At 40.1% G+C, this 27222-nt stretch overlaps 1 protein-coding gene across 4 annotated transcripts in view; it reads left to right on the forward strand.

The window, feature by feature from the left end:
- The window catches only part of LOC127362597 (spectrin beta chain, non-erythrocytic 4-like), a 79249-nt gene that overhangs the window by 34951 nt on the left and 17076 nt on the right, over window positions 1-27222 (forward strand). For 3 of the 4 annotated variants that reach the window (XM_051398503.1, XM_051398504.1, XM_051398505.1), the window contains exons 23-26: window positions 563-765; window positions 1814-1904; window positions 7081-7227; window positions 23861-24124. In XM_051398503.1, the coding sequence (XP_051254463.1) occupies window positions 563-765; window positions 1814-1904; window positions 7081-7227; window positions 23861-24124 (705 nt within the window). Of the gene's footprint in view, window positions 1-562; window positions 766-1813; window positions 1905-5255; window positions 6369-7080; window positions 7228-23860; window positions 24125-27222 lie in introns of those variants that run through there. The other variant, XM_051398506.1, reaches the window with a different exon arrangement.

The following is a 27222-nucleotide window of genomic DNA, read 5'->3' on the forward strand; positions in this document are numbered from 1 at the left end:
TTGTTTTAAGCCATCTTGTAAAATTTTTTATCAGGAATAGTTCTGCTACATTCACACAAAAGGGCAAATCTAATCCATTAATCATTTGTTAAATGACAGAGAATTGTGAAAGAAATCCAAGTTAATGTCTTCAGATTATTAGTTTTATCTGATTAATAAAAATATGCAGTTTACTATCAAATAAGACAAAGAAAAACAGAAATCCACACGTTTGAGAGGCTGAAACTAAGATTTTTTTGGCCTTTTGGCTTGAAAAATTACTTACCGATTAATGGATTATCAAAATAGTCAATCATTTTTCTTTCTGTTGGTTGGTTTGACAACTAGAAGTGACAATGTTAAGTAAAATTGGTTGTCACTCATATGATTCTTCGTCATATGGTTCAGTGATTTATAAATAAACTAATATCAGACCTAAATTTCAACACTCGCTCCTATCTATCCTGCGCTCCTCTGATGTCCTTCTGTTTGTGCTCTTCACCTTTTTCTTTTTTAATCTCCTTCGCTTAATTAGTTCCTAAACCAAGAAATCACCTCTCTGTACCCCGTGTTCCTTCTCTAGGAGTCGGCCCTCGCTCACGTGGAGCTGCCCACCACGGTGGAAACGGTCGAAGCCGCCATAAAGAAACACAAGGACTTCACCACCACCATGGAGCTGAACCTGCACAGGATCAAAGCTGTCATTGAGGCTGGAGAGAGTCTGATCAGCCAGAGTAACATCTACTCTGAACGCATCAGGGAACGCATCGACACCCTCGCCAACAGGTACACATACACAGATAAAAACAGAAGCTATATGAAGAGTGATAAAGGAAATTACTTGGGTTAAAGCACAGACTAACTTGAAGCCAAATATCTGAATATCTTCTATCTATAATGTCAGTATTTAGCAGTTTTTTGTAATCTAACCTATCTATTCTCATATTGACAATTCAGTCTCCTCCCTTTCTTATAGAAGACATTCACAAAGCGTGAGCATTAAGGCATTAAAAAATATGACAAAAACATGCTTTTTAATGGGAATTTATTTGTCATTAAGTTGAAGCACAATTCAGCTACTAAAACATATACAGTTTGAGAATATTCGAGAGAAGCCTTCTGTATACAGTCATGGATTATCTTACTCAATGAAACTTGTTTTCATTCTCTATGAAAAGGAGCAGTAGGTTTTGTCTGTAGGATGAATACGTTTAAGTCCTCTGACTGTATTTTCTAAGATCCAAGCAGCTGGTCAAACACAATACAACAATAAAATAAAAAAAAGAATAATAGCAGCTAAAGAATTGGAAGCAGAGGGACCCCCAAATATAAATGAAACAAAACCCAGAAAACAGAGCTCGGGTCTGTTTAGTCCAGAACTCACACATGACCATGAAATCTGTGTGATAGCTGAGGTGGTGTGTGTGTGTGTGTTTGTGTGTGTGTGTGTGTGTGTGTGTGTGTGTGTGTGTGTGTGTGTGTGTGTGGGAGGGGGTTGGGGTATATGTGTCCAACAATAGTGTTGTATAGAAGCATATGGTTTTTAGATTTAATTTACATGAATTAACTCATTGGACATTTATTTATACTCCCATGAGGACAAATAAATGAGCACAGTGCAACATAATTATTCTAACGTGTTACTTTCTGGTTATACAATAAATCATTTAACAATTATTACATTGAATAAGGTAAAACTCTAATCAAATTAAATTATATTTGAATAAAATGAATGAAATCCTCCATCACTAAGCTTCTAAAATGCTCGTATGTGAGTTTTTGTGAAGTGTAAAGACAAACAGGGAAATTAAACCGCTTGCGTTCACTCTTTCAGGGGAAACCAGAACCGAGAGCTGGCCCAGCAGTGGTTGGAAAAACTGAACGACCAGTGGGAACTTCAGAGGTTTCTGCAGGACTGTCATGAGGTAGGAACCCAACAGACTGGTTGTGCTGGTTGAACTCTGAATTACATCGGTTAAAGAGAAAACTAAGGGGGGGCTTTGTTCCTTTTTGTTACATAGCCAACGTCACATTTTGGCGGCCTCCAGTGGCAGAGCGAGAGAGCTGTTTTCATTATTTAGAACTTCATTACCCAGAAGTCATTGCTGCTGCATTACTAAAGTTTGACCTAACTTTCACTCCTTTGCCTTCATAGTGGCTGATGAGAGTAAAATAAGTTTTTCACTGTAGATTCAGCTGTTGTGGAGTTTTGTCTGGACAGAGTGAAAGCTGCTGCTGTATTTTAAAAGCTTCAATCACTTTTGCCTCTTCATGTGTAAGATTTCTTGGTAATGGCCATCCTCAATATGTTAAATCAATGTGGGAAGATAATCTAAATATATGGGGTTTAAATTATCAGTCTCAAGTCAAGATCATTTTAAATTGAAATGGAAATGGGAACATTCTTATTATTACCAGTGTAGTAATGACATGTTCCACTAAGTTCCACCTAGCTTGTATCTTCTTTGCGATGGAATCACTTAATTTAATTATTACAGTCTTTTGTCATAAGATGATGATCTACAACTGTTAATCTAACAGTACATACATAAGAATGAGCATTTATACCAGTACTATGAGCACTGTTTCACTCACAGTATTGTGTGATCTCTGAGAAGTGCTCATGTCAGCAGTGAGCTTAGATGTACAGTATTCGGACTTTCGTTTAGGAAGCTATCATTGACATGGCACATTGACGCTTTTCGCTCCCTCACCCTGCGGAGTCACTGGCTTCTTTCTGGGCCAAAACCTTGTTTAGTTTCAGCAACTTTCTCTCTTTGGCTCTGCTGAATAATTCAGCAGCACAGCTCCTCATCACTAATTCAAAGGAGGAAGAGTGTATCTCACTGTGTACACGAGTGTGTGTGTGTGTGTGTGTGTGTGTGTCAGCTGTAACTATCTGTCTGTCATATGTTGTCTGTAGAAATACAGTATGCATGAGGAGTCTTCCCCTGACTGTGTGTGTGTGTGTGTGTGTGTGTGTGTGAGCCTAGAGTGGGTGAGTGACACTGCGTCAGTCTGTGGGAACCTGAGCTCTCAGCTGCAAGGGTGTGTTCTTCTGTTCGGGCCAAGGCTGCATCCCCATGTTTCCTGCCTCTAACTGCTTTCCAGTTGCCAACACATTTACATGGCTGGGTATCACCCCTGATTTTCCGTACTGATTCAATTTCGATTTGCAAGGAACACGCAAACAGCCGGGATTCGAACCCAGGACCTTCATGGCTGTTAGGCGACACGCTGCAAGTGTTCATATTGGACTAACAAGGCACCTTAATATGTGGCACCTTTAAATCTACACCGGAGAAGTAGTGTGTTACAGCCGTAAGACAGCTGCTCTTTTAAAAAATACCCCCTTTACTCTACAAAAATACAAAGAGTGTAAAGGATAATTTCTGTTAGAATAGATTCAAATCACAGCAGAGCAGATTAGGGCCATAGATTTATTACCATATACAAAACAAACCATGTATTTCATTTTTTAAGAATTATCTATTTTATATTTGTATTTGGGTCCGGTATTTGCCGATTACACCAGCAGTACACCAAGACTTGTAAACAGTCACATGGGCTCTCAATTAACTTGGTGATTGGACACATTTTCTGGACCAATTCTGTCATTTTCAGGCTACTTTGGGCTGGAATTTGTTCCTATTCTTATTGTGAACTAAAACCCCCTCAGTATTTATTTTCTTTCCTCTTATATAATCTTAATAGTCCCTCTTCAACCTGTCTCTTTCTCTTTATCTACAGTACAACCCCATCTTCAGGACTAAAGGGTATCGACGAGGTGAACTCACTCACCTCCCTGAGTCTGTTCCAAGGAAAGAGCAGGTGTATGCCCAAAGGCTGCATTGCTGAACACAGTGTGTCTATATGATAGATGTAACACATGCAAAGTCCCTCCGTACACATTGCCTTCAATTTTCAGCCTGATTTTCTTCTGTCAGGTTAAGTTATTATGAATTAGTGGACGAGTTATTGTACAGTATGCTGAGGATAAACAGTGTTAAGACCATGTTTTTGGATATTGAAATCTAGGTTTTTTACCTTTTATCTACACTTTTTCTTCATACAGTGGACTAGAATTTGTCTTGTACAGAAGCATATTGCGTTATTCTGAGATTCAGGAGGCTGGTTATAGGATTTGGGTTAGGCTCACGGGGGCTGTGAATCGGTGACCGGAGGTATCAGAGCAGAATTTGTTTTTAATTAAAACTTATCTCAGAATTATGAGATAATAACTTGTTAATTCGGAAAAATGAAGCAGACATTTCTTTTGAAGTGAATCCAATACGATCCCAAAGTCCTGGACTTAAAAATGTACTTAATTTAATTAACTAGATGCTCAAAAGATGCATTATCAAGTGGTCTGTTAGTTGTTCTAGAGAAACACTAAATAAAATGTTTAGGCCATGTAGTAATACCTGGAAAAGCGCTTTCATATTTCTGTCATCATGCAGGGCACATGGAAATTACAGTTTTAGTCTTAAGCCAAACAAAGAGGTGTAATGCTTTAAAAGGAGTGAAATTTATATTTTATTATAGTTAACAGCCAATGGGAAATTTGGTTCCCCAATATATTATTATATTATATATTTTTTGTCTTTATGTACACCGATCAGCCATAACTAAATCTGAGAGCTGCAGTTTGAATACACGAAGAAGCTGAAATCTGATGATGTGATGATGAGGCTATCTGCCCCTCCTAATCCCTCTTTCATTGTCCTCTCTCCCTCCTCTCCCTCTTCTTTTCTGTCTCTTTCTTTCCTTCTTACGTCAGACACACTTCTCTATCTCCTCCTCCCCCTCCCTCATTCATTCTCTACTACCTTTCATCCCCCCCACCCCTGAACACACGCACACACACACACACACACACACACACACACACACACACACACACACACACACACACCCTCTCTCCTCCTCCTTTTCCCTCATTCAATTCATTTATAGTCTCAAGAGGGGCATCAGGCTGTGACCCTCCCTGACCTCTGCAGTCATGAGACCTGTGTGTGTGTGTGTGTGTGTGTGTGTGTGTGTGTGTGTGTGTGTGAGTGTGTGTGCATGTATGTGGGTGAATTTGTGAGGCGTGTTTACTCATGTTAGCTGGCGTGTCCTTACCTGTCTGTACTGTGTGTGTGATAGCTCCAGTAAGAGGTGACAAAGTGACAAACAGAGATCCAGCCCCTGTCCTTTAAAGGAAAGAGGAGCAGTAAACCTATAAAACTACAAAAACATCATTCGGGACAAATCACTGTTCTGTCCGATCCCCTACTACCGGTCTCTCTCTTCGCCCCTCCTCTTTTCTTCCTCTTTTCCTCTGTTCCTCTGTCCAAACCTCCACTGTTTCTCTCTCTCTCTTTTCTCTCTGCTTTACCACTGCAGCAGCGTCAGGCAAGCTGGAGACAGAGAGTACAGCTGCCTGGGACTGCTGCAGAGAGGAAGAGAGGGATGGTTGAGGGGGTTGGTGTGTGTAGTGTGGGAGGGGAAGGATGAAACAAAAGCAGATGTAGAGGAGTCGTGAGCTCGGCTGTTAGTGGAGACCGGCGCGCCTCAATCAAACAAAAAACTGTTTTCTTCTGTTTTTCAGTCTCTATTTCCCTTCACACTCATTTTGACACCACTTAAAGCCCGCCTCCCCCCTCCACCTCCTCCAGCTCAGCATCATTAGCCGTGACCGGTGAGCCTGCAGGCGCTGCCTGAGTCCCCTGCCCCCAAAATCCCAATCCCAGTCTTTTGCTCCTCCCTCTCCTCTCATCCTCCTCCACTCCATCTCTCCTCCAACCAGCCAGGCAGCCCACTCACTCACTCGCTTGCCCACTCGCTGAAGGTGTAAGGCAGGGGAGGGGCATCCATGCACCGGCTTGGCTGCCAGCCATTTTATTGTTTTGGGGTGGATTTAAAATTTTTTTTGTTCCTTCTTCTTCTTCTTCTCTCAGTCATCCTCATTCTTGTCCTCTCCCTCGTCACTAATCCACCCCCGCCCCTCCTCTCTCTCCTGGTTGAGCGTACAGCGAGACCTCAGCAACACAGCAAGTGGAGAGAGAGAAAGAGAGAGAGAAAGAGGGGGAGAGCGCAGCCTCAGTTTGAAGTCTCCAGTCTGTCTCCTCAGCCTCCAGTATTGTTGTTGTTATTTACCCTCCCGCTTGGCATTTTCCTCTCAGCACACCTTTTGTGTGGCTGTCTCATGTTCAGCTCTCCAGAAGGCGCCTCTGTCTCTATCCAGCTCTCGCTCTTTCCTTATTCTGCTCATTCTCTCTCTTCATCTGGCTCTGCGGTGAAGAGAGTCTTTGCATGTGTGTGACGGCAGACCAGCGAGGATGCGGATACCAGCGGCTGCCTGCAGCTGCCACAATCCCGTGGGCTGTTCCAGTTAAACGTTGCCGGTAAACTGGTTATTCGCTTTACAGTTGGGGTTAGGAGAGATGGACGGAAGCGCAGGTGGAAATGTTGCATGCAGGTGTGAGGATGTGGATGACAGAGAGACGAGGGTGATGATGCTGACCTGAATATGTTGGTGATGCTGTCAGCGCTGGCTTGAGGTGTTTTTACTGTGTGTGTGCCTCAAACCGACATAGTCTGTGCGAAACGTTACTCTTTGATGAAGAGTGGAGGTGTGCGTGGGGTTTGTTTAGTGTGTGGGTGTGTGTTGATGCTGTGGACACTCTGATCTGTTGTGTTGTGTGTACATGTGAATTCTTGCCGCCATGCTTGTTGGTACACGTGTGTCTGCCTACATGTGCCTGCCGTGCGTCATTAAAAATTCATGTCTGTGTGTTTGACCTTGTATTTCCCACTGTATGTGGCTGGTGTGTTTATGTAAAGAACCTGTTTTATGGAGCTAATGAAAATGTACATGTGTGAATTATGATAAAGTAGTCTGCCTCTTATGCAATCAAACATGTGTTTCTCTTATGAACTGGACACACAATCACCACTTTGTGTGAGATTGTTTTAGTGTGTCCACCTCTTTTTAAAATAAGGAATCACTTTATACACACCTACAGTTATTTACAGTATATATGCTCATCTAGTACTGACACCTCTCTCTTTCTCTCTCTCTTTCCCTTCTCTTCTTCCCCTGCCTCTCTCGCCCAGCTGGGGGACTGGGTGTGTGAGAAGATGCTGATGGCGAGGGACAGCAGCCGAGACGAGACCCAGAAGCTTCACAAGAAATGGCTGAAGCACCAGGCTTTCATGGCCGAGCTGGCCCAGAATAAGGAATGGCTGGACAAAATTGAAAAGGTGAGTGCTGCCGGTCCTCCAAAAGGTGGAGTTTTCCTGCCTGGTACCTTTTTTCTCTCTTGCTTGAAACTTTACATGGTCATTCCAGTGTTCAGTGAGTTTCAAGCTGCCTTATAACAGGATAAAGCAGCACTGTGGGATGTGGAATAATGCTTTTGTGTATTGTATTGTGTAGTATTTGTGTTTCTTTTGATAGTAAGCAGTGGAGGATGTCAGGATAGAGACGGGGACAAGAAATCAAGAAATAACATTGTGAACAAGTGAAGTCAAACAAGTAATTTGTCTGGACTTGGGCACACTTAGCTAAATATTATAACTTGTGCATCGATAGTTCATTGTGAAGAAAGAATACAGGGTTAGACAACAAATGTAAACAATTGTCTTAAAGTATTTTTGTTGTTGTTGCAGTATGTGTTGATACTGCAGATTGATTTATTTATTATTGAATTATTGTGTAGTTTTGTTTGTATCAGTGTTACTACGACATGTGCACAGATGATTTTCCTCTCTGAAGCTTTGTTTGTTGTCATACGTTGCTTTGAACAGTCATATATCCAAGTGCTGACTACCAGGAGCCTTTGTGACAAAACGTTATTGCAAATCTTTCAATTTTGATGAAGCATCGTCAGAGATGAAGTCTATACTCATCAACTGTTTACATTATTTTGTCCACCCCAAATAGATAGGAAGGGTATGCAGACTTTAAGAAATTTCTCCACTGAGTCTACAGTTTATAATATGAAGAGATGAATAGAAAGTAGAAGAACAAATAAAAAGGTACATATCTTTGTGTTGAATCATACAGTAGATGCCAGCTAGCCTACTGTGCTAATGGTTAGCGATAGAAAACAATGTTGATTTTAGGTGTATGAGAATGACCGAACTGGAATTTGGAAAGATTAATAGCAGTTGCCAAACATCTGTTTGGAGATTTATTCATGTAATTTTAAAGAGAAAGTGACCTCGTATGTCTGTTTCCCTTCAGACAGACATCACTGATGTAAACAAAGCGTGGACATCAATCATCAGAGTTACACATCCTTTCATTACCCAGTGTCACGTTTATTTAAAACTGTTTTACACAACACTAAAGCTGTACCACTAAAGCACTAAACTCACTTAATGAAAGCGTAACAAAGCCAGTGGCAAGGGCAGAAAGTATTAAAGAGGGTTTTTAAATAGCGAGGGGGGGGGGCTGTAACCTTCACCACTTCTCTGTGTCCCGATAGGATCTGTTTCATATTAAGGAGATTTATACAGCACATCAGCCTCTTGTCTAAAGCTGCAGTCGACACAGACGTAATTGGGTTAGCCAGTGTTTCCCCAGCTGCACGTCCAGGTTTCACTGGGATGACTTTGGGCTGTTGTGTTCACACGTCTGACTGGCTGCAGTGACGTGAATCTGAATGTGTAAGATCCGAAGTGCTGGTCAGTAGAACTGTAGTTCAGTGCCACGTTCCCTCGGGCCGCTGATCTGTGATCCTATTTTAAGGCAAAGTCACACTGTGTTGTGTGTTTGTGTGTTTGTGTGTGCGTGTGCGTGACTCTGTATTTGGCCTGTGAGAGGCAGTGAAGGCGATAATTGAATGACATTTGCTCATGTTATAATACTACAGATGGCCTGAGATGTTATGTTGCTGTCTGTGTTGTCAGTAGATTTCTGCACCTCTCCGGTTTAATTGCTTGTTGTGATCCACAGAAAATATGAACAGTTTTTCTGCTAAATGTGTGCTCAAGGGTTGTGTTCGTACGTCAGAAGAAACTTTACTTTTAGGCCACAGGGTAGAGGGAAATATATTAGAGATGATGTTCAGGGTTTATCTGTGTATAGCACAGTTATGGTCTCCATGATGTTAACAGTTGGTTGCTAGCCATCAGCTGTCTCACTGTGCCTGTTATCAGTACAAAATATAAGATATTGTATGTGATGGCCCTTCGGAGTGAGTTACAGTGAGGGGCTGCTGAAGGAGTTTTGACAGGACACATGGAAGCTGATGACCCCATATGGGCTGTTGTAGAAAATGTGACTGTGAAAATAGCAGGCTGTGTGTATGACATAAACAAATCTTGGCTGTTCATCGGTTCTGAGGAAAGCCAAGGATTGAGACTACATGTATTATCATATAGCTCAGCACTTAGACAGTACTACTGTCTGAAACCATAAATATTGCTATACTGAGTGTGCTGCTTTGATGGTGCATTGACTGTGGCATAATGGCTCGATCCTCTGCAGTCTCATCCTGGGCAGGGCTGAAACTGAACTCCCCTGGTGGGAGCAGAGTGATGGAGACAAGGCACAGCACTGTTTTATGTATTATCTGTGCACTTACTGTGATACACACATTGGAGTGATTGAGACTAGAGCTGAAATTAATCAGTTAATATCAGTTGATTTTAACTATTTTAATCTATTTATCAAACATAGATGCCAACCATTTGAAGATTGCAGCCTAAATTTGCTGATTTTCCTTTGCCTTAGATTAAAGTAAAATAAATGTCTTTGGGCTTTGGACTGTTGGCCCGACAAAAGAAGCTATTTTAATCTATCACTCTGGACTCTGGACATGGTGATGTGGGATTTTTTCACTATTTCATGATGTTTTAATAGATCAAACAGTTAATCAATGAATCAAATAGTTGAATCAATAATGAAAATAATTGTTAGTTGCAGCTGTAATACAGGTATATGGGCTGACATAATTACAAACAACAGTTAAGTAATACGCCATAATGCAGCTTAAAACAGATATATTAGACATTTTCCAGTCAGAGCCATTAGAAAAAGATGTTACATGAATTTGTGCAGAAATCTTGTTTTGGTGGGGTGCGGGGAAGCTTACCTGGTAGAGCGTAGGTTGAGTCCTTACCGCAGTGCCCCCGGTTCGATTCCAACCTGCGGTCCTTTGCTGCATGTTGTCCCCTCTCTCTCTCCCCCTTCTCCTGTCTATTTTCACCTGTCCTATCAAAATAAAGGCATAAAAAGTCCAATTAATATCGTGTTTTGTACGGACGTTTGTTCCAGGGTATCTGGTAATTTGAGGGATTTAAAGAAATTAAACCTCCCGACCTGCTCGCAGACTCATCACCACCCAACCCCTATCATCTTAAACATGTTCAATATTTAGGAGTTCAAAATCTGGATGATCACATCGGTGTGGAAGTGACTGAGTGCGGTAAACCTTTTAGCCCTTGAGGCTAACGTTAGCTAGCATACTACTGTAGTCAGACATTAAAGTCTCACCTCCAGTTCTCGCTGGAGAACAGACATATTACACTTCTGCTTTTGTTTTTTTCTCACTGCAAAGAATGAATGTTACTACAGAAAGTTGTTCTGCTATGTCAGTCTAACCATTTCACGTGAGGTGGTGCATTGCTCCCTCTGACACGATAATCTAATAATAAAATATAAACCGTAACATCCTGTAGTGTGTCTGTGTTTGAGATTAGGGAGAGGAAAATCTGATGCTACTTGATTTCAGAATCGATTAGAATTTTAAAACTTTTGTAGTTTTGCTGAGGAGCTTCAAATAAACCAGTGAAGTCATCTCTCCCTCCTTGTCCAATCAGCTCTCTGATCACTTTAACACTGTGGTTGTTGGCTATACAGGCAGGCAGCTTCACCCACTACTGGCCTATAAGCTGCTCATTATGTCTAATTACTGTATGCCTGTATCTGAGAACCCAGTCATTTCTCTCTATTTCTTCTTCTATAGTAGGCATTGTGAAGTTGGTGTGTGAGAGTATGTGTGCATGCGTGCGTGTAGTGTGTGTGTCAGCAGGTGTATGCATGTCTATAACGTGGGCACATGATGTGGGGAAATTGGCTGACTGATGTGTAATGATGTGCAGTGATATAATGTAGAGAGAGCAGCACAGCGAGGCCTGAGAGCACCGAGCTGTTTCCATTATAGATTCATAGGTTGGGTTACTGGAAAATGCTTACAGGAGGAGAGAGAGAGAGAGAATGACAGTGACAGAGGAGGAAGAGGAGGAACACTGTGGTTTCTTGTTATAATTTATTCTATTATGTTATTTTAGATAGTGATGAAAAAAAGGTGGATTGTTTGCATAAACAATGTAAATAATTGACGTGATAACAGTTCAAAAGTGGCGTTGGTTGTCTAAAATGTTGTCTGTAAAAGAGAATCTGCTGTTGCTCTGATGTATAAAGGAGTCCATTGTGGTTTTTACGCCCACGAGCTGAAGTATCAGAATATTGCTAAATGCATTTCTTTGTTTGCATCTTCAGATGAAAGTGTGTAATTTGGCTGACAGTAAGAAACAATAACAACCTACTCAACACCAAACAATGCTTTAATCCTAAAATACTTTCCTTTCTATGTAGATTCTTTTTAGTTTTTTATAATAAATGCCCCATCTTTATTGCAAATAGCCCGACTTGGCTGCTTGCAACCATATCAAAGGTGTTAAGAGTAGAGACTTTTATGAAGCTTATTCACACTGTAGGATGAGTCTCCTTCTCCATCTTAACCAGCATGTATTTAAAACACGCTCAAAATCTGTATTAAAACTATGTGGATGGAAAAAAATGTCAGCAGAGAGAGGGAGAAAAATATGGTCACGTTACATTTTTTTTACACACATAAGCAACTGCATGTATCTTTATAATAGTACACTATGATCCTGTGTTATACAGAACACTGCTGCTGAAGCTGAGAAGATAAAGGGTGCGACAGCACTTTTATTTTTATTGCAAGAAAGGATTTATCACGATGCAGGTAGAGGAATTGGCCTGTAAGACATTGTAAGAAAAGTTTGTGTGTGTGTCTACTGTGGATGTGTACTTCTTTCTTTCTGAGGATCAATTCCAGACATTAACAATGAGGACATTTTTAGAAAGTTGAGACATTTTGGCTCATCATCTCTTTTTCAAATAACTATTTAAGGATTTGGTTTTTGGGTTACGGATAAAATTAGGTTTACCATGGAGTTAGATATTAGACTATATGGTGCCAATGTGATCCTCACAGGTATAGAAGCGTGTGTTGGTGCTTGTCCAGCTCTAGTGCTCCCAGCTCATGCTCTTCAGTAGCAGACTGTAGTCACACCAGGCCGTCGAGCTGTTGGCAGATAGACAGAGTTTAGCCTCTGAAGTCGTACGTAGCAGCCATGTTCACCCCACAAGCCTGCTCCACGGCCGTTGCTTAGCAACTTACTATTTTTTTTGCAAGATAACATTCATAGGATTTGGCATCTGGTATGGTAATACTGATAAGGATTTGTACACATTTCGGACTAGAGTTAGAAATCGTTCTGTCCCTTTGCACTGGCTGAGGTCCTGGTATAAGTTGTATTTGAACGTCATTCTCTAAAAACATTGTTGGATGGAAGAGGACAACACAAAACCATTGGGTTGGAATATGAATCCCAACTGTATTAGCTGCACAGTGAAGTCAGTTATTATTGTATTATATTAGAGCTGATTGTGGTCCTGTTCATTGTGGTACTTCCTGTCCAAACACTCTGCATCTTGTGTCCTGGTTGTGTCGCTCTGCTTGTGTCCTCTGAGAGTTTCCAGTCTATTTATGTAATCGGGTAAGAACCCCTCACTGCCGTGAAGGACTTTGTGAAGCACGTTGCCTGTTTTTAGGGTAGCGTCAGCCATCTGGGAGGGTCTGTGCGTCTGCTTTTCACTGTGTACAGTACATGTAAAGAGTCAGCTTCTTTGGTAGCTACAGATTATATTTGATTTTAAGGTTCTTTTGTTTTTAATGACATACATGGGAAGAACTTCCCTGCCCCTACTGTAACTGTAGGCCTCTTAGATATGTTAGATACTATACTACGATTTAACTGTAATAATGAGGTTGTGCCTTTACGGTCGCAGCTCGAAAACTTTGGAATAGCCTCTTTAAGAAGCAGATTCCAGCTCTGTAGTGCCACCTGGAAATACCTCCATCCTCTTCCAAGAGAGCTGTTATACAAAGAATATAAACCAGTTTAATTACAGGAAACAGCCTGAGACACAAGGTCCATCATTATCAAATCATAAAAGTTTTAAATTCCATTCTGCCACTGAACTTTCTACCTCTACCCACAGTTACGACACCTCTAGCTTTATGTGAGTTTGCCCTGGTGTAATTGTGTAAGTACAAGAAACTAAACCCAAAAATGAAACACATATGAAACACATATTTAGGACTGTGCCTTGGAGCTTAACACAAAAACTGTAGGTGTGATCACATCCTCACAGGGCTTTCACACCAAAGTTCAGCATTGTGCAGAGCAAGGCCATTATCTCTACTGACCCCCACCGCATTCGTCTAATTCTGGCATTGATGTGAAGTGGACATTATGACAGTAGAACTGTAACTTTACTCTCCAATCCTAGGATTTAGGTAAAAAAATCTCAAGCCTAACAGAATATGCCAGATAGGACGGGATACCAGGTTATAAAATGAATACTTTGATGTTTACATTCCAGTTCAGTCCGCAGCTTCCTAGCCTGCTGTTTTGTGCTGCTCTTCATTCTGAGCGCTACCTTGTGAAAACTGTAAACTTCCATGTTCTCAAATGTGAAAAGGTTTGAGTTAACACTTTTGTGTAGTCCAATATCCAGTTTGACTATTGCCAGTCAGGTGATGTTGCCTGTATAAAAGCTCAGTATACATTTTTTGAATCATGTCCCAAGGTCACACTGGCTTCCAGGAGAGGCTGGGAAAACCTGCTATGAGTAAAACTCTCTCTTCCCTCAGGAGCTACTGACAGTGAACCCCTGAGCAGGACATATTTGAGAGAGTTTGAGAGGATGTAACTTTGTGAAAAGAGAACATGAATGAAGACTTAAACAACCCTCTTCCTTCGATGGGGGAGACCGCAGCAGAGGAGGCTTTTTTGGATGGTTCTGATGCATCTTGTGTGGTGTGTCTGTGTTTCTGTTGTGACGTCAGGAAGCCGGCAGCAGCTGAAGCGGCTTGTCTCCTCTTCCTGTGCTTGCAGTGGTTGCCAAGCAACAGCTGTCCAATCGCCTCTTCTTTCTCCTTGTCTTCCCTCCTCTCCTCGTACAGCTCATGTGCGAAGGTCATTCCTCCTTCCCTCCCCTTCTCTCTTTCTCTCTGTCTTCCTCTCAATCTCAGTTCGCTCAATTTTAACCAGGAAACATGTTGAGATTTCACAGGAAGTGATGTAAGAACAGAAAACTGCTTTAGAGTGTTGAATGTAGATTCAACCTACCACACTAGGTGTTAATGTAGTGTAGTATAGAGGGCCAAATCTAATAAGCTGAGCTTTGCAGTGTTCTGAATGTGTAATGCATTGTTTAATCAATAGCTCTGCTGTTCCGTCCCTGCAGGAGGACTGGGCTCCCTCAACGGGCCGAATAAACAAATCAGAATATATGTGGATTGTATCTCTAACGTGAAGCTATGACAAATTTATGAATGAATGACCTGAGTGAAAACATTTGTGCCAAAACTCAAAGAAGAAAAATAAATGCCCAATAATGCAAGAACACTTTTTGCTGAGCCACTTCCATCTGCACGCATTTAGAGGATGTGTTTGCTGTAAAGACATGCCTGATAATTTTGCAATGTCTGTAATGTATCTCTGCAGTGATTCAGACCAAATAGAAGCTGCTGGCTGTTACGGATGATTTGCCTCAGTTGCAGCAGATTGTGTTTGTTTGTGTATGTGAGCATGTGGGGGAGTGTGTGACTGCACAGTGAAAATGGCTTCTAGTCTAAATCCAGTGGGCTTTTGCTTCCTGTCCCCCTTTTCTCCCATTATGCATGATAATTAATTAGCCTGGTTATCTCATTAAGAATAACAATCTCAGTCTCTGCTGCCCTGATCCCAATCTCACTCACTCTCTTTGTGCTGTATCACAAAGAGTTGAATAGTTTCAGGTGAATAGACTTGATATTTTAGTTCATGTTTGGTGTTGTCTCTCAGACACTGTTGACTATCTCTTCTGTTTTGTCTCATGTTGTGTTGAGTTTGTCACTGTTGTGCAGTTGCCCCTCACCTTGCATACAATTGCTTGTGGAGAAAAGATGAGTTTATTCTGTCTACTGAACACCAGTGACCCTGTGAGTCAGAGACAAAATTGTTGGAGAGATGACAGAGAGACCACTTTGCTATTTTACATTCTTACTTTAATAGTGACCAAAGGTTTGACCTAAATGTGATGCTGCAAGCACTGCAATGTCAGACTTTTATCGACTTAAGCTGCTAGCTCCTCAGCTCTGTAAATCTTAAAGCTCACATCCTAATGTTAGCAGTTCATTCAAAAACACAGGTAATGTTAGTCCTGATATGTTAACATGTCAATATTTAGCATGTTGAAATGTATTATCAGTGTTATTGTAACATTTAGCATGTAAACCTGTTAACGTTGCTGATTTGTCTGGATTTACAGCTGAGGCTGATGGGAGGTGTTCTGTCGTGAACTGGAGTTTTGGACAGTGTTGGAAACTTTGGCCTGTTAGTGGTGCTAGATGAAAGGTCAGAGGATCACCAGCATCATTCGTATTTATCCGGTTTAGACCATGAATGTCTGTAGCAAATTGTATGGCATAGTTTTTGAGGTGTTTCCCTCCGGACGAGTGATAGGATTGCTGCCATTGCCAACACTAGGGCTACTAAGTTATAATCTAAAAATATATATATAACTAATTGCATATAACATCTTTTGCTAAATGAGTTGGCAAAACCTACATTATGTACATTATGTAGAGTGCAGTGCACCTATCTCCCTTCCCTTTTCGATATATACTACATAAGCAACTGCCTTACTCACAAAGCCCTGTGTGCATTAAGCTTTGACCTGTAGTTTTGTGCTGGCTCTGCAGTATGTGAGAAAGTGTGTGAGTAGATGAGGGAGTGTGTGTAGGTGTGTGTGTAGGCGGGTGTGGAGGTATGTGAACATCAATGGAGCAGTGAAGATAGCAGCACTCTCACAGGGCGAACAAATGGTAAACTGAGACAGAGATCTCTTGTTATATTTTTATTCTCTTTCAATCAATTCCAGTTTTATTTAGATACTTTGGCAACACTGTTCACGAAGCATTCATGCTAGTACAGCATATAGAAGTGGACTGAACTGAGATAGTGATGCTAAGGGAGTCTGAAAGGCTGACAGTCAGGTTGTGCTCCTCTTTAAAACAGATTTTAGGGCTGTAGTAACCCTCTTAAAATGTCTAACTAAACTGTCTATGCACTGTATGATTTAACTGAATACGCTGAAGGTAGCAACATTAGAGTTTAAGGTATTTGAGATGCTGCAGTAGTCCATAGGAGTCCATAGAGATATAGTAGTGAATTGTAAATCCACCCACAGAGAGCCCACTCTTTGTTCCACTATATATTTCCTAAATTGTATTATTATTAGACCATTCTGTTCATATTCATAGTTAAATGGGTAGTTGCTGCTTTACTTACTGTTAGAGCTTGAGAATGACCATTAAACAATTATTTTTAAGCATTCGCTAACTACAGGTGTAGGTCATCATGTAGTTTCTGATTCTGACCTCAATATGTCTGTCAGTGTTAAACAGAAGCTTCCTCTGCCTGCACTGCAACCCTTCAAAGAGAGCTCCACTCTGACTGGCCTCCATGCACACTGGAAGGGCTTAAACCTAAATGTGTCCGCTCGATTTTTAACAACATTTTGTGGGAGAAAGAAACCCACTAGTCTGTTTATTCCAGCAATGTCTAAAAGAAATGTCACTACTTTGTAAACAATGGTGTTCAGAAGACTTCAGATTTGAACTTAACCTAAAGAATAAATGAATAAATGATTGTGTTTAAACTGTGTGGGCATGAGTTAACCAGCACACAGTGTGTCTACCTCATTCCTTACTTACATTAAAGGGTTTGGATTTATTGAAGTGGGGTTGTGTGAGGTTCTTATCCATAGTCAGTGTGATACTTACAGTAGATGGCAGTTGGCTCGCCCCCTATTTGGGGTACCAACACCGAAGCTAAGTAATGTATTGCTGTGGATGCAGGCTGCAGAAACATTTATTTAGCCACTTAAAAGATGTCCAACCTAAAAAACAGGAAACTGAAGCCGCATGTCTCTCTCTCTCTCTCCAAAGCCACCGTGGCTCATTTGACAGGAACAGTCATTTTACCTATCATAAGCAGTACACAGTAGTTGCTGGTCTACTAATGCCTTGATATGCAATAGCTAACATTAATTTGGGGATGAACGAACATGTTAAAACACCAAATTCACATAATAACTATACATTATAACTACACAATAAAAACTAACTAATTGAGGCAAAGGAGAACCAGCAACCTCCAATTTCTACACGATAAAATTACTGTTTTTCTTAATGGAGTCTGGTGTATTTGAAGATAAACTGATTTTGATTTTTTTAAGAGGTGTGGCTAAAAAAAAGGAGCCTTACATTGCTTTGCTTCCATACTGGTACTCGTGTCTGCTTCTCTAAACCTAAACTATCCCTTTATATCAGATAGGAAAGTGCAGTGGAATGCAATGAATCCCTACAAAGTGTTTTGTCCTATACCTCCCAAATTCTGGAGCACTCTGAGATTTCTGATGCTCCCAGTGTAGAAAGACACACTCAGGGGGTTGAAAAAGACAAAAGTAAAAAAAAAAAAAAAAGGTTCTTCCTTCAGTCAAAGTGAAGCTTTTACAGCAGCACAGAGGAGGAGAGAGGGCACTTTTCAGTTTGATGGGATAGCGCTCATTTCTGCCTCTCGCTGGGCACATTCTGGAAAATATGTCATCTCCAGCTGTGTGTGTGTGTGTGTGTGTGTGTGTGTGTGTGTGGCACATATGTTCGTGTGTACAGTAAGTGCTCTCTAACCTCCACTCTGTGAGCAGGCTGCCTGTGTGTGGGTGACAACTCATGGTTGCCTCTTTTTTTTTGTAACTCTGTGCTGCAGTAACAACACGAGTAAAGAACCAGACAGCCAGGAATTAAAAAATATATTGGCACAGTAGTTGGGCAACATGTTCATAATCTTTCTCTTGTTTGGTTAAAAATATACTTAAGTGTGTAAACCTACCACAGGCCAATAAAAGGCTTGACATGTAAGCGTTTTCCTTCCATTTGTTTCCATTTTGCTAACAACTGAAAATCGTGCCAATAGTTGCTTTACAAAAGGATGTAGCAAATTCTTGCCTTTTGAGGCAAATAGTACATCAAATAAATAACAAATAATACATACAAATACTATATACAAATGATACATACACATTCTATATAGAATACTTTATATTAATTAAAATAGCATATTGTTTAAGCATTAGTATAAAAAAAAAAAACCACATATTTTATACTATTAGCAAATAATACAATACATGTGTTGCCAGATGTCAATCAAACAACGCTGCTTTTTCATGCATCACTGCCTGTTTGAAAAGCGAGAGCTAGTGTTCGGTCACACAGGCAGATTTTTCACACATGGAGTAAATATTGACACAATAGCTGCAGTGGCTCGAGTGTGAGACACACACTGACCAGCAGAGTGTCAGCAGTGACGCTCAGGAGCAGATGTCTGCTGTAATGTACAGACCAGACAGCAGAATGAGGATGGCCCATCTGTTCCTGTTAGTGTCAGTATTGTGTCACGAGTCCTCACTCTGTGTCCTTCAGGACTCTTATTCTTCCTGGTCTTCCTCACTTTGCCTCTTTCTTCTGCTTGATTTTGTTCTAATTCATTTTGTTTGAGTTCATATAGCTTCTTAATATTTGAATCACAGTAGCACAACCCCTTTTTATTAGCATAATTACTTGAAAGAAGGTGGTACGTTTTTATAAGAAATCAATTTAGAGCAATATTTACTCAGATTTATCAGTATTTTCTTATTCAATATTATTTATTGATAGTTATGTTGTACATGCCTTAACCATTTAGCTGTCCTTGCAAAGGAATACTTGATGTCTCATCAAGTTTTAATATTCCCCGCTTTAAATAGTATTTAAGAAAATGAATATTTAAATTATGTTGCTAAAAGTAATTTCGTTTTAACAGTACTGACCACCATCAACATGTGATCTCACTGCACAAACTCCATAGCAACCAGTGCGAGCAACACTTTAAATGGGTACCCCAGAGATTTTGGACACTTCCATAAATTGGGTGACTTGCAAGAGACAGATTAAAAGAAGAATGGGCAAAATCAATACAGCTGAGGCGGAGATATCCTTTGACACTCGATCCTTTAATTCCCATAATGCAACTCAATAGCACCTTTCATTTGACCCTCCCTTCCCTGTAAACACCAATGTGGTTCCAACTCCAGGATTAATGCTGATAACAATAGAAGATATTATACAACTGTTTTTACAGGCTGACTAAACTGATCTTGAAGACCGCTGAATGCCACATAAACTTGAAATACAGCGGTTATGTGCTGGACATGGATTTTCCTTCACACTGTTTGGGTTCGGGTTGCTCTGGGATCTCTGTAGCTACGGGTTTCGTACGAGCAGGAGAACATCATGATGCTCTTTGAAGTGCAGCCTGAGTTATGTGTGAGTGTGGAGTAGTAGCTCTGAGCCTGTGGGTGAAGCAGCTCGAGCCCACGCAGCTCTCCCACTCACCGCAGAGGACAGCATGCATCAGCAGCCGGGGAAACGCTACACCACAATGAAACCTGACGTAACACACTAACGCCGGACGATACGGGACAAGGAGTGGTGTAATGTAGCCTGCTGTACGGCTTTAAAACCCCCTCTATTTTCAGTGTGTTCTTGTGCATACACACATTTACACCTGAGAGATGCCCCTTATAATCCCAGTCAAAGTCAACAACTGCGAAACAACTGCAGTTCCATAGAAAAGGGGTCGTCAACTACAGTCTACAGTCTGTGCCATCGCCATTACACAAGGATCTATGGACAGGATAATTACCTCTGTTAAGCAAATACTTCTGTCCTTTTCAATCACTACCCACCATGTCCACGTCTTAGCAGTGGACGTCCGTATACATATACCTGACTATTTATTATAAAGTCCACTGACAACACTGACATTTCCCAGCTGTGCGTTTTTTTGTCAGATATTTTGATTGGAACGATTTTCACATCAGAGCTGTTGGCTTTGATTCCAGTGGAAGGGGACACGACTGGTACCATTATCTTAGGAAAACTGGAGGAGATATTTTAAAAAAGAATGGGTTGCATTCACTCATTTTCCAATGCTGTGCTGGGGATCTGAAACAGGTTATGGACAAAACAATGAAGATAACTAACTAAGGGAATTCAAGCACTCTGCATTACCTGTTCCACAGCTGAAATCTCAGTGACCTCTTTCTCCACAGTGACGTGCTCTGGCTGAGTAAGGGCAAAGCCTCGGAGCGCTTCACTGAGCTCAGGGATCAAGTTGTGGATATTCTGAAGCAAAGTAAATTAAAAGGAACAGCTGACCACCTGCATAGCATGCAAGACAGAGAATTCATGTGCAACGTTAGCAGACATATTGTCCCCTTTAAATGCACTTAATGTGCAACTACAGGGGAAAGAAAAACCTGAGGTGGATATGGTGAAAAAGCTCAAGGCCTTTGGGAACAAACTTTATCTATTCTACGCAGGTTTGTTATCAGGGAGGCTGCCACACCTCCACCTGCTGAAGACAGTTGTGATTAAATGTGAACTAGTTGACCTCCAGGTGAAATGAAGGTTGCTCTCCGTGGTGCTGAAAGCTTGAGCACTTTTTGGGTTGCTTGTCTCCAAGACTATGGCACAGTGACGATGTTGGCTCTGCATGTTCTCACCATTTTCGGGTCAACCTATCTGTGTTCTCAATAAAGAACACTATCAAGACGAATGAGCGGAAGTAGCTGTCAAACCAATCTTTGGAGGACTGCTTGTGAATAAGCTTAAGAGTTGTCAAGCATGTTGTTAGGAGGCTGAACATGGTTTTATAATACTCATATTCACACCTTGGAGCCACCTTGGTATAACCAGATTTCCTCAACCATTCTCACACAGCCGGTCCGGGGGTTTGGACAGGAAACCTTTTTAGCACCACACTGCCATCCAGTTTTCAGTCATCAGGCAGCTCTGTGTGTCTGTAGACTTTATCTTAACCTGAGTGAGTCAGGCAGGATGTTGTCCTCTGCGGATGGTGAGTCACCGCGCAAAGTTATTTTACCATCTTGGTGAAATGTCTTAGCAGAGTCTGAAGTGACCACCTGCCAAGCACCAAATGCTTAAAAAACATTGTGTTTGGCAGAAGAATGGGTCAGAATAACCTGCTATCTGTCGAGAAGTTTCAAAATATCTTAATAATTGTATGCTCTGTTACACAACGTGGGAAAGCTAAATTGGTGTCATGTACAAAGCTTCACATATTTATAGAAACACCCTTTGAAAATGACTATTTGGTAAATTTTGTATATTTCTAGACTGTATAAAAGAAGTAGTCACTGTGACCCATTGTCCCCCACAATTGAACAACTAGCGGATACATTGTCATGACATTGTGTATTTCCTTTATTGCCACCAGCAGGTTAAAGTTTTCACTTATCCTGGAAAATATCTCAACATCTACTCGATGGATTGGCAAACATGTTTGAACAGACATATATTGTCCCCAGATGATGGATCCTAATGACTTTGTTGATCCTCTCACTTTGGACTCTTGTTTGTTTTTATTGGATCTTTTTTCTTTGTTTGTTTCTCTTTCTCTGTTTTTCTTCTCTAACACACACTAACACACACAAAACACACACAAACACACAAACACACATACACACATACACACACACACACACACACACACACACACACACACACACACACACACACACAAACACAGGCTGCAAAAGATGAATTTCAATTGGATGGGGGAAGGATTTCACTGTGGGGGAGGCTAAATGGAGAGAAAAATGGGAAGGGAGCAGGTGTACATAAGGAATGGTGGTCGTGTGTGTGTGTGTGTGTGTGTGTGTGTGTGTGTGTGTGTGTGTAGAGTATTAAAGGGGGTTCAGACTAGGATGAGGTACAAAAAGGGGCAGAAATATGAAAAAGAGAGGAGAGAGAAAGAGAAGGGGGGAAGGGGAGTGTGAGGCAATTTATGAGGCATTTTAATCTCTTCACACACACACACACACACACACACACACACACACACACACACACACACACACACCCTAACCCAGTTCCATAGTGTCTGCACATTATTATCCCAACATAAAATCCAGTGAATATTGGTGGATGTGATGGAGAAAAGAGACCCAGACCGCTGGATTTATGGCTCCTTTATATTTTGACCTCAACTGGTCATGATTAGATTGAGATGTTACATTTAAGTAGGGCTGCAACTAATAATTATTTTAATTACTGATTAATCTAACAATTATTTTCTTAATTCATTAATTGGTCTATAAAACAGCAAATTGTGGAAAACACCTGTCAAAGTTTACCAGAGACTGCATTGATGTCTTCAAATGTATTCATTTGTGCGATCAACCCAAAATATTTAAAACAAATTACTTATCATTCATTGATTATTAAAATGGCTGCCAATATTGTTTGTTAATGTGAAAAAATAACAATAATATCTCACCTGTGTGCCAGAAATGCTAAATTACAGATAACATTGTTTAAATATAATCCGGCCCATTGATTGTAGAGTTCTGGGAATATATTACTAAACTGACCTGATGGCTGTTTTACTTTTACCTCGACCTAATTTTATTATTTTAACGTCTTTTATACTTAATGTGTTATATTATGTCTTGTATATTGTCATGGTCATTGTTCTTTGTACAATGTTTTTGACTTTTGTCTCTTTTTTCCTCAAATGTTTGTTGTTTGTATTTTGTTTTTATCAGTAAAAAGGTTGAATACAGAACAATTGGTGGTATTTTTACCAATAATAATATTATTATTGGTAAAAACTAATAAATGAATCAACTAATCGTTGCAGCTCTACATTTTAGTGTCTTATCTTCAGTGCAATAGATTAACTGATTAGTTATACTGTATACTAATACTACTTTTTTTGCATGTAAACAAAAATTGGGTTTTCTGATTGTTGATCAGACAGTTTATTGTCAATAAAACAGATTATAACTAGAAAAAACAACAATAATTGAAAATTATATAAATTCCATCCCTGTGTTTGCAACACATGGTGTCATTTTAACTTTCTTTTCCTAACTTAACTAGTCCATTTTATATCCTCTGTAGTTTTTTATTTGTTCTGTTCTTTGACCGTACAGTCAGCATTGAAGCGTTACTTCTTATTGGAATATACTCATAGACACATATTCACTCTTCTGGCCTAAATCTCACGAGCTCGTGTTATCAGAGCAAAAGATCTGATTAGATTTTGGAGCATCTTTTGGCATACATTTGCATAGTGATGAGGAAAAAGTGATTAACATGAAACTGATATGCTTAAAGATTGTGAGCCTATGTTAATACTTCCCAGGTGCTGTGTAGATTCACTGATTAAGGTGGTAGTTATCTTACTTAATGACCTTTTAATCATAACAGGTTGTGTTTAATATAGCATGGTGATTATGGCGTGACATTTGGTAGCTTTGTTGGGTTTTGTTTCCAGTATTTACCTGAAGTGTTATATCTGGACATGCTTTTTTGGTCTGTGCATTATTGCCTTTAATGATCCCTTCTTATTAAAACACCTACACGCTCTGTATTCCTCCTTCCTCCTGTCCTTCCAGGAGGGCCAGCAGCTGATCCAGGAGAAGCCGGAGCTCAGCCCCGTGGTCCGGAAGAAGTTGGGGGAAATCAGGGAGTGCTGGCAGGATCTGGAGAGCACCACTCAGGCCAAAGCCCGTCAGCTCTTCGAGGCCAACAAGGCAGACCTGCTGGTGCAGAGCTACGAAAGCCTGGACCAGAGACTGGGACAGCTGGAGGGTCAACTGGTCTACGTGGACCAGGGACAGGACCTCACCACTGTCAACAAGCAGCTGAAAAAACTACAGGTTGGTAGGATTTTAAAAACATTCAGTGGTCTTCACTCTAAGCCTTTTGACCTCTCTGACCTCTAGCTTACTCATGCTCAAACCTTTTGAGTTGTGATCTCTAAACAGTTTCTTTCATTTGATTCATTATCAGAAGACACATAGAAGCTCAGAACTGCTCAGTATTACATAAGAAAATAAAACAGCCGGACTAAATAGTTTAATATTTGAATAACAGAACAATAGATTTCTGTAGATAAATATTATACATACAGGAAAATAAAGGGAAGGAAAGAAATTAAGAGTATGTTTGGTGATACCAATTGAAGTTCACTCTAGCTTCTTTTATCAGTTATGAAGGTGGACATATATGTATTTTTGGGGAGGAATCGTCATGTCAGTTATATGGCCCTTTTTTTTGGTTGTAGGTCTTTTTATCAAACTAACAAGGAGCCAAAGAGACAACCTGTGTCGCTGTTTACTTCATAAATCACTGAATTACTATTCTTGAACTTATTGAGCCTGTTGCCTTTTCTAGTTTAAGCTTCAGCAAAAAGTTTCCAAGCTTTTATTGCCAGATATTTGTGCAATATTAGACTAAAAACATAACCTATGTTTATTGTAAGTACCCAGTTCTAAAGTTTTTCAATCAGTTTGACCTAAATTGTGAATATAATTCAGTAGCTTCAGCTGCTTCTTCTCAGAGTGACTCACTGTTTACGTTATCATCGGTACACAGTGATGGCTTCATCTCATGAATATTTGAACAAAACATCATGTTTGGAAATGACTAACAACAACATTTCTCACTGTGTGCCTGCGACACTTTCCATTCAGCTTTTCATCTCATTTCGGCGAAGTCAACCTCTTTTACTTTCACGCCTAACATTCATTTTTAATTTGTGTTTATGGCTTTTTGAAACACTATAAGCCATCAGCATTCAGGCCGAACCCGGTGAGCTTTCATCAAAAGTTTCATCCCAAGATCATTTTGAAAATACTGATGATTGGAAACTATTGAGTAATATATTTTTGAATACAGATTCCAACATCTTGTAGTATTTTATTATTGTTTGACCACTAGATCAACAGATTCTGATGTTCTTTGATAAGTTAATAGTTTTCTGATGGATTGGATACAGTTACAGTTTGTCCTGTGTTTAATTAGTTCAGTATAGGACATGTTAATTGAACATTAGTTCAGTTTATGTTACATGTTAGCATTGAATCATCTTAAATGTTCTGTACTAATTAAACTGAACACAAGTGGTTCATGTGTTATTCTGTTCGGACTGATTGTGGGCGGTGAGAGATAACATCTCTGTAGTGGCGCAAATACAGTGTTAGAATCAGGAAAAATGAGGAATGACTTTTTAATTTTGTTGACATAGCTTGTAATCTAGTACTGATTCAAGACACTGAACCCCAAATTGTTCTGGATGAGCGTGGCAGCTCCGCCAACATTGGTTTGTGAGGGGGTTGCGTCCTAAAATTTAGACTTACAACGTTTAAAATCCGGTTTGATTTGTTAAAATCAAAATAATGGGGATATTTCCAGCTGTAAGTGTCTCCACAATTACAAAAATTAATCCAAGGTTGTGATTGGATTGTTGGGTTTCAAAACAGTAGAGGTTGACAACAAAAGTATTGTAACTAAACATGTTTTGGGGGGTTACTGTTATGTTATAGCAGTTAGTTAAACTACTAGTTACAGGCGAAAGTAATATTATTACTAGTAATGAGTTACTGCCCTACACTGTTTGTGAGTGTGTGCGTAAACTTGGTGCGGTTGAAGAGTTAAAAAGTATTATATAAGTTTGGTCCTTACAACATAAAATCAAAACATTACCTGAGACCTATATTCTTCACATTAAAGTCTTTTCAGGAGAGTAAGCAGAGCGGGTTCGGTTGACTCCAGTGTTCATTTTATTTTTTTTAAATTACATCACATTACATGGAGAATCATGAAACTCCCTCCAGTCTTCAGAGCAAACAATGAGCAACGGCATTAAAAATTGATAAATGATTGAACAAACGCACGCACTGCAGGGAGGAACAGGATTAACATTCTGTCGACTGCGATGCTAATGGCAGGTTGACTCCTGCAGAACTTAATTTGTCAGCTTCATTTGATTCTCATTAGAATTTGCAGTGCAGCGTTTTGTTTCTGAGTGCAACAACAAACCTTTTTTAATATAGGCTAGAAGAACTATGCTGCCAGTGATCAGATGCCATACACAAGTACAGTATGGTTACAGAACAACGTGACCAGTTAATATTTGATAATTAGAACAAACATTAGGTTTAATTTCATGCTGTAAAAAGTTACCTTTACATGTGATGTTGGGATGTAACTTGCCCTCCCAACAGCGATGGTTCGGAGGAGTCTGACTCTTTCCACAGCAAACAGCAGGCAGATGTGACCTGGGTTGCCGCACAGATTCATCCTTTCATTACTTCATCATTTCACCAGACATGTCTCACTCTCCTCTCCCACAGCATTCCGCTTACAGCTTCCTTTAACAGGCCGCCATTAGCACTGCTTTACCACATCATCCTCACTCCAAACCAAACTCCACTACCCAGCATCCATCCTGGCAAGGGGTACAGTAAACTTCACTACACTTCATGTCTGTCCATTATTCTTTCGCTGTTCTGGGTTATTTTCAGTCTCATCTTTGCTTTCATGTCCATCTTTTATTAAATGATGTAGATGTATTTCAGGGTTAGAAAATCCTAAAAACCTTATTGATATAGAGATTACAATAATGGCCACTATTATTTCTACAATTTTTTTCCTTCTGCTATGTTAATTTCAGGCCTTAGAAGCAACAAATTATGAGTCTTATTGTGATTGTGGCATCCTGTCATTTTAGACAGGTCAGACACTAAGACTCAACTTTTTGTAGTGTTTTTTTCCTCATAATTTTGTGTATACACTATGTAAAGAAACTTTTACTTTATACTTAACATACCTACTTACACTTAACCTTTACTGTAAAATGATATTTTTATTATACTGTATTTTTTTGAGATTTTGTTTTTCTAAGTTTCAATTAAAAGTTATGTTAAATCTATGTCAGAAATAAGGCCGCTTAAAAAAACATTAAACATGTGAA

Source organism: Dicentrarchus labrax, unplaced genomic scaffold (assembly GCF_905237075.1).
Source record: "Dicentrarchus labrax unplaced genomic scaffold, dlabrax2021, whole genome shotgun sequence".
In the NCBI taxonomy this organism is placed as follows: domain Eukaryota; kingdom Metazoa; phylum Chordata; class Actinopteri; family Moronidae; genus Dicentrarchus; species Dicentrarchus labrax.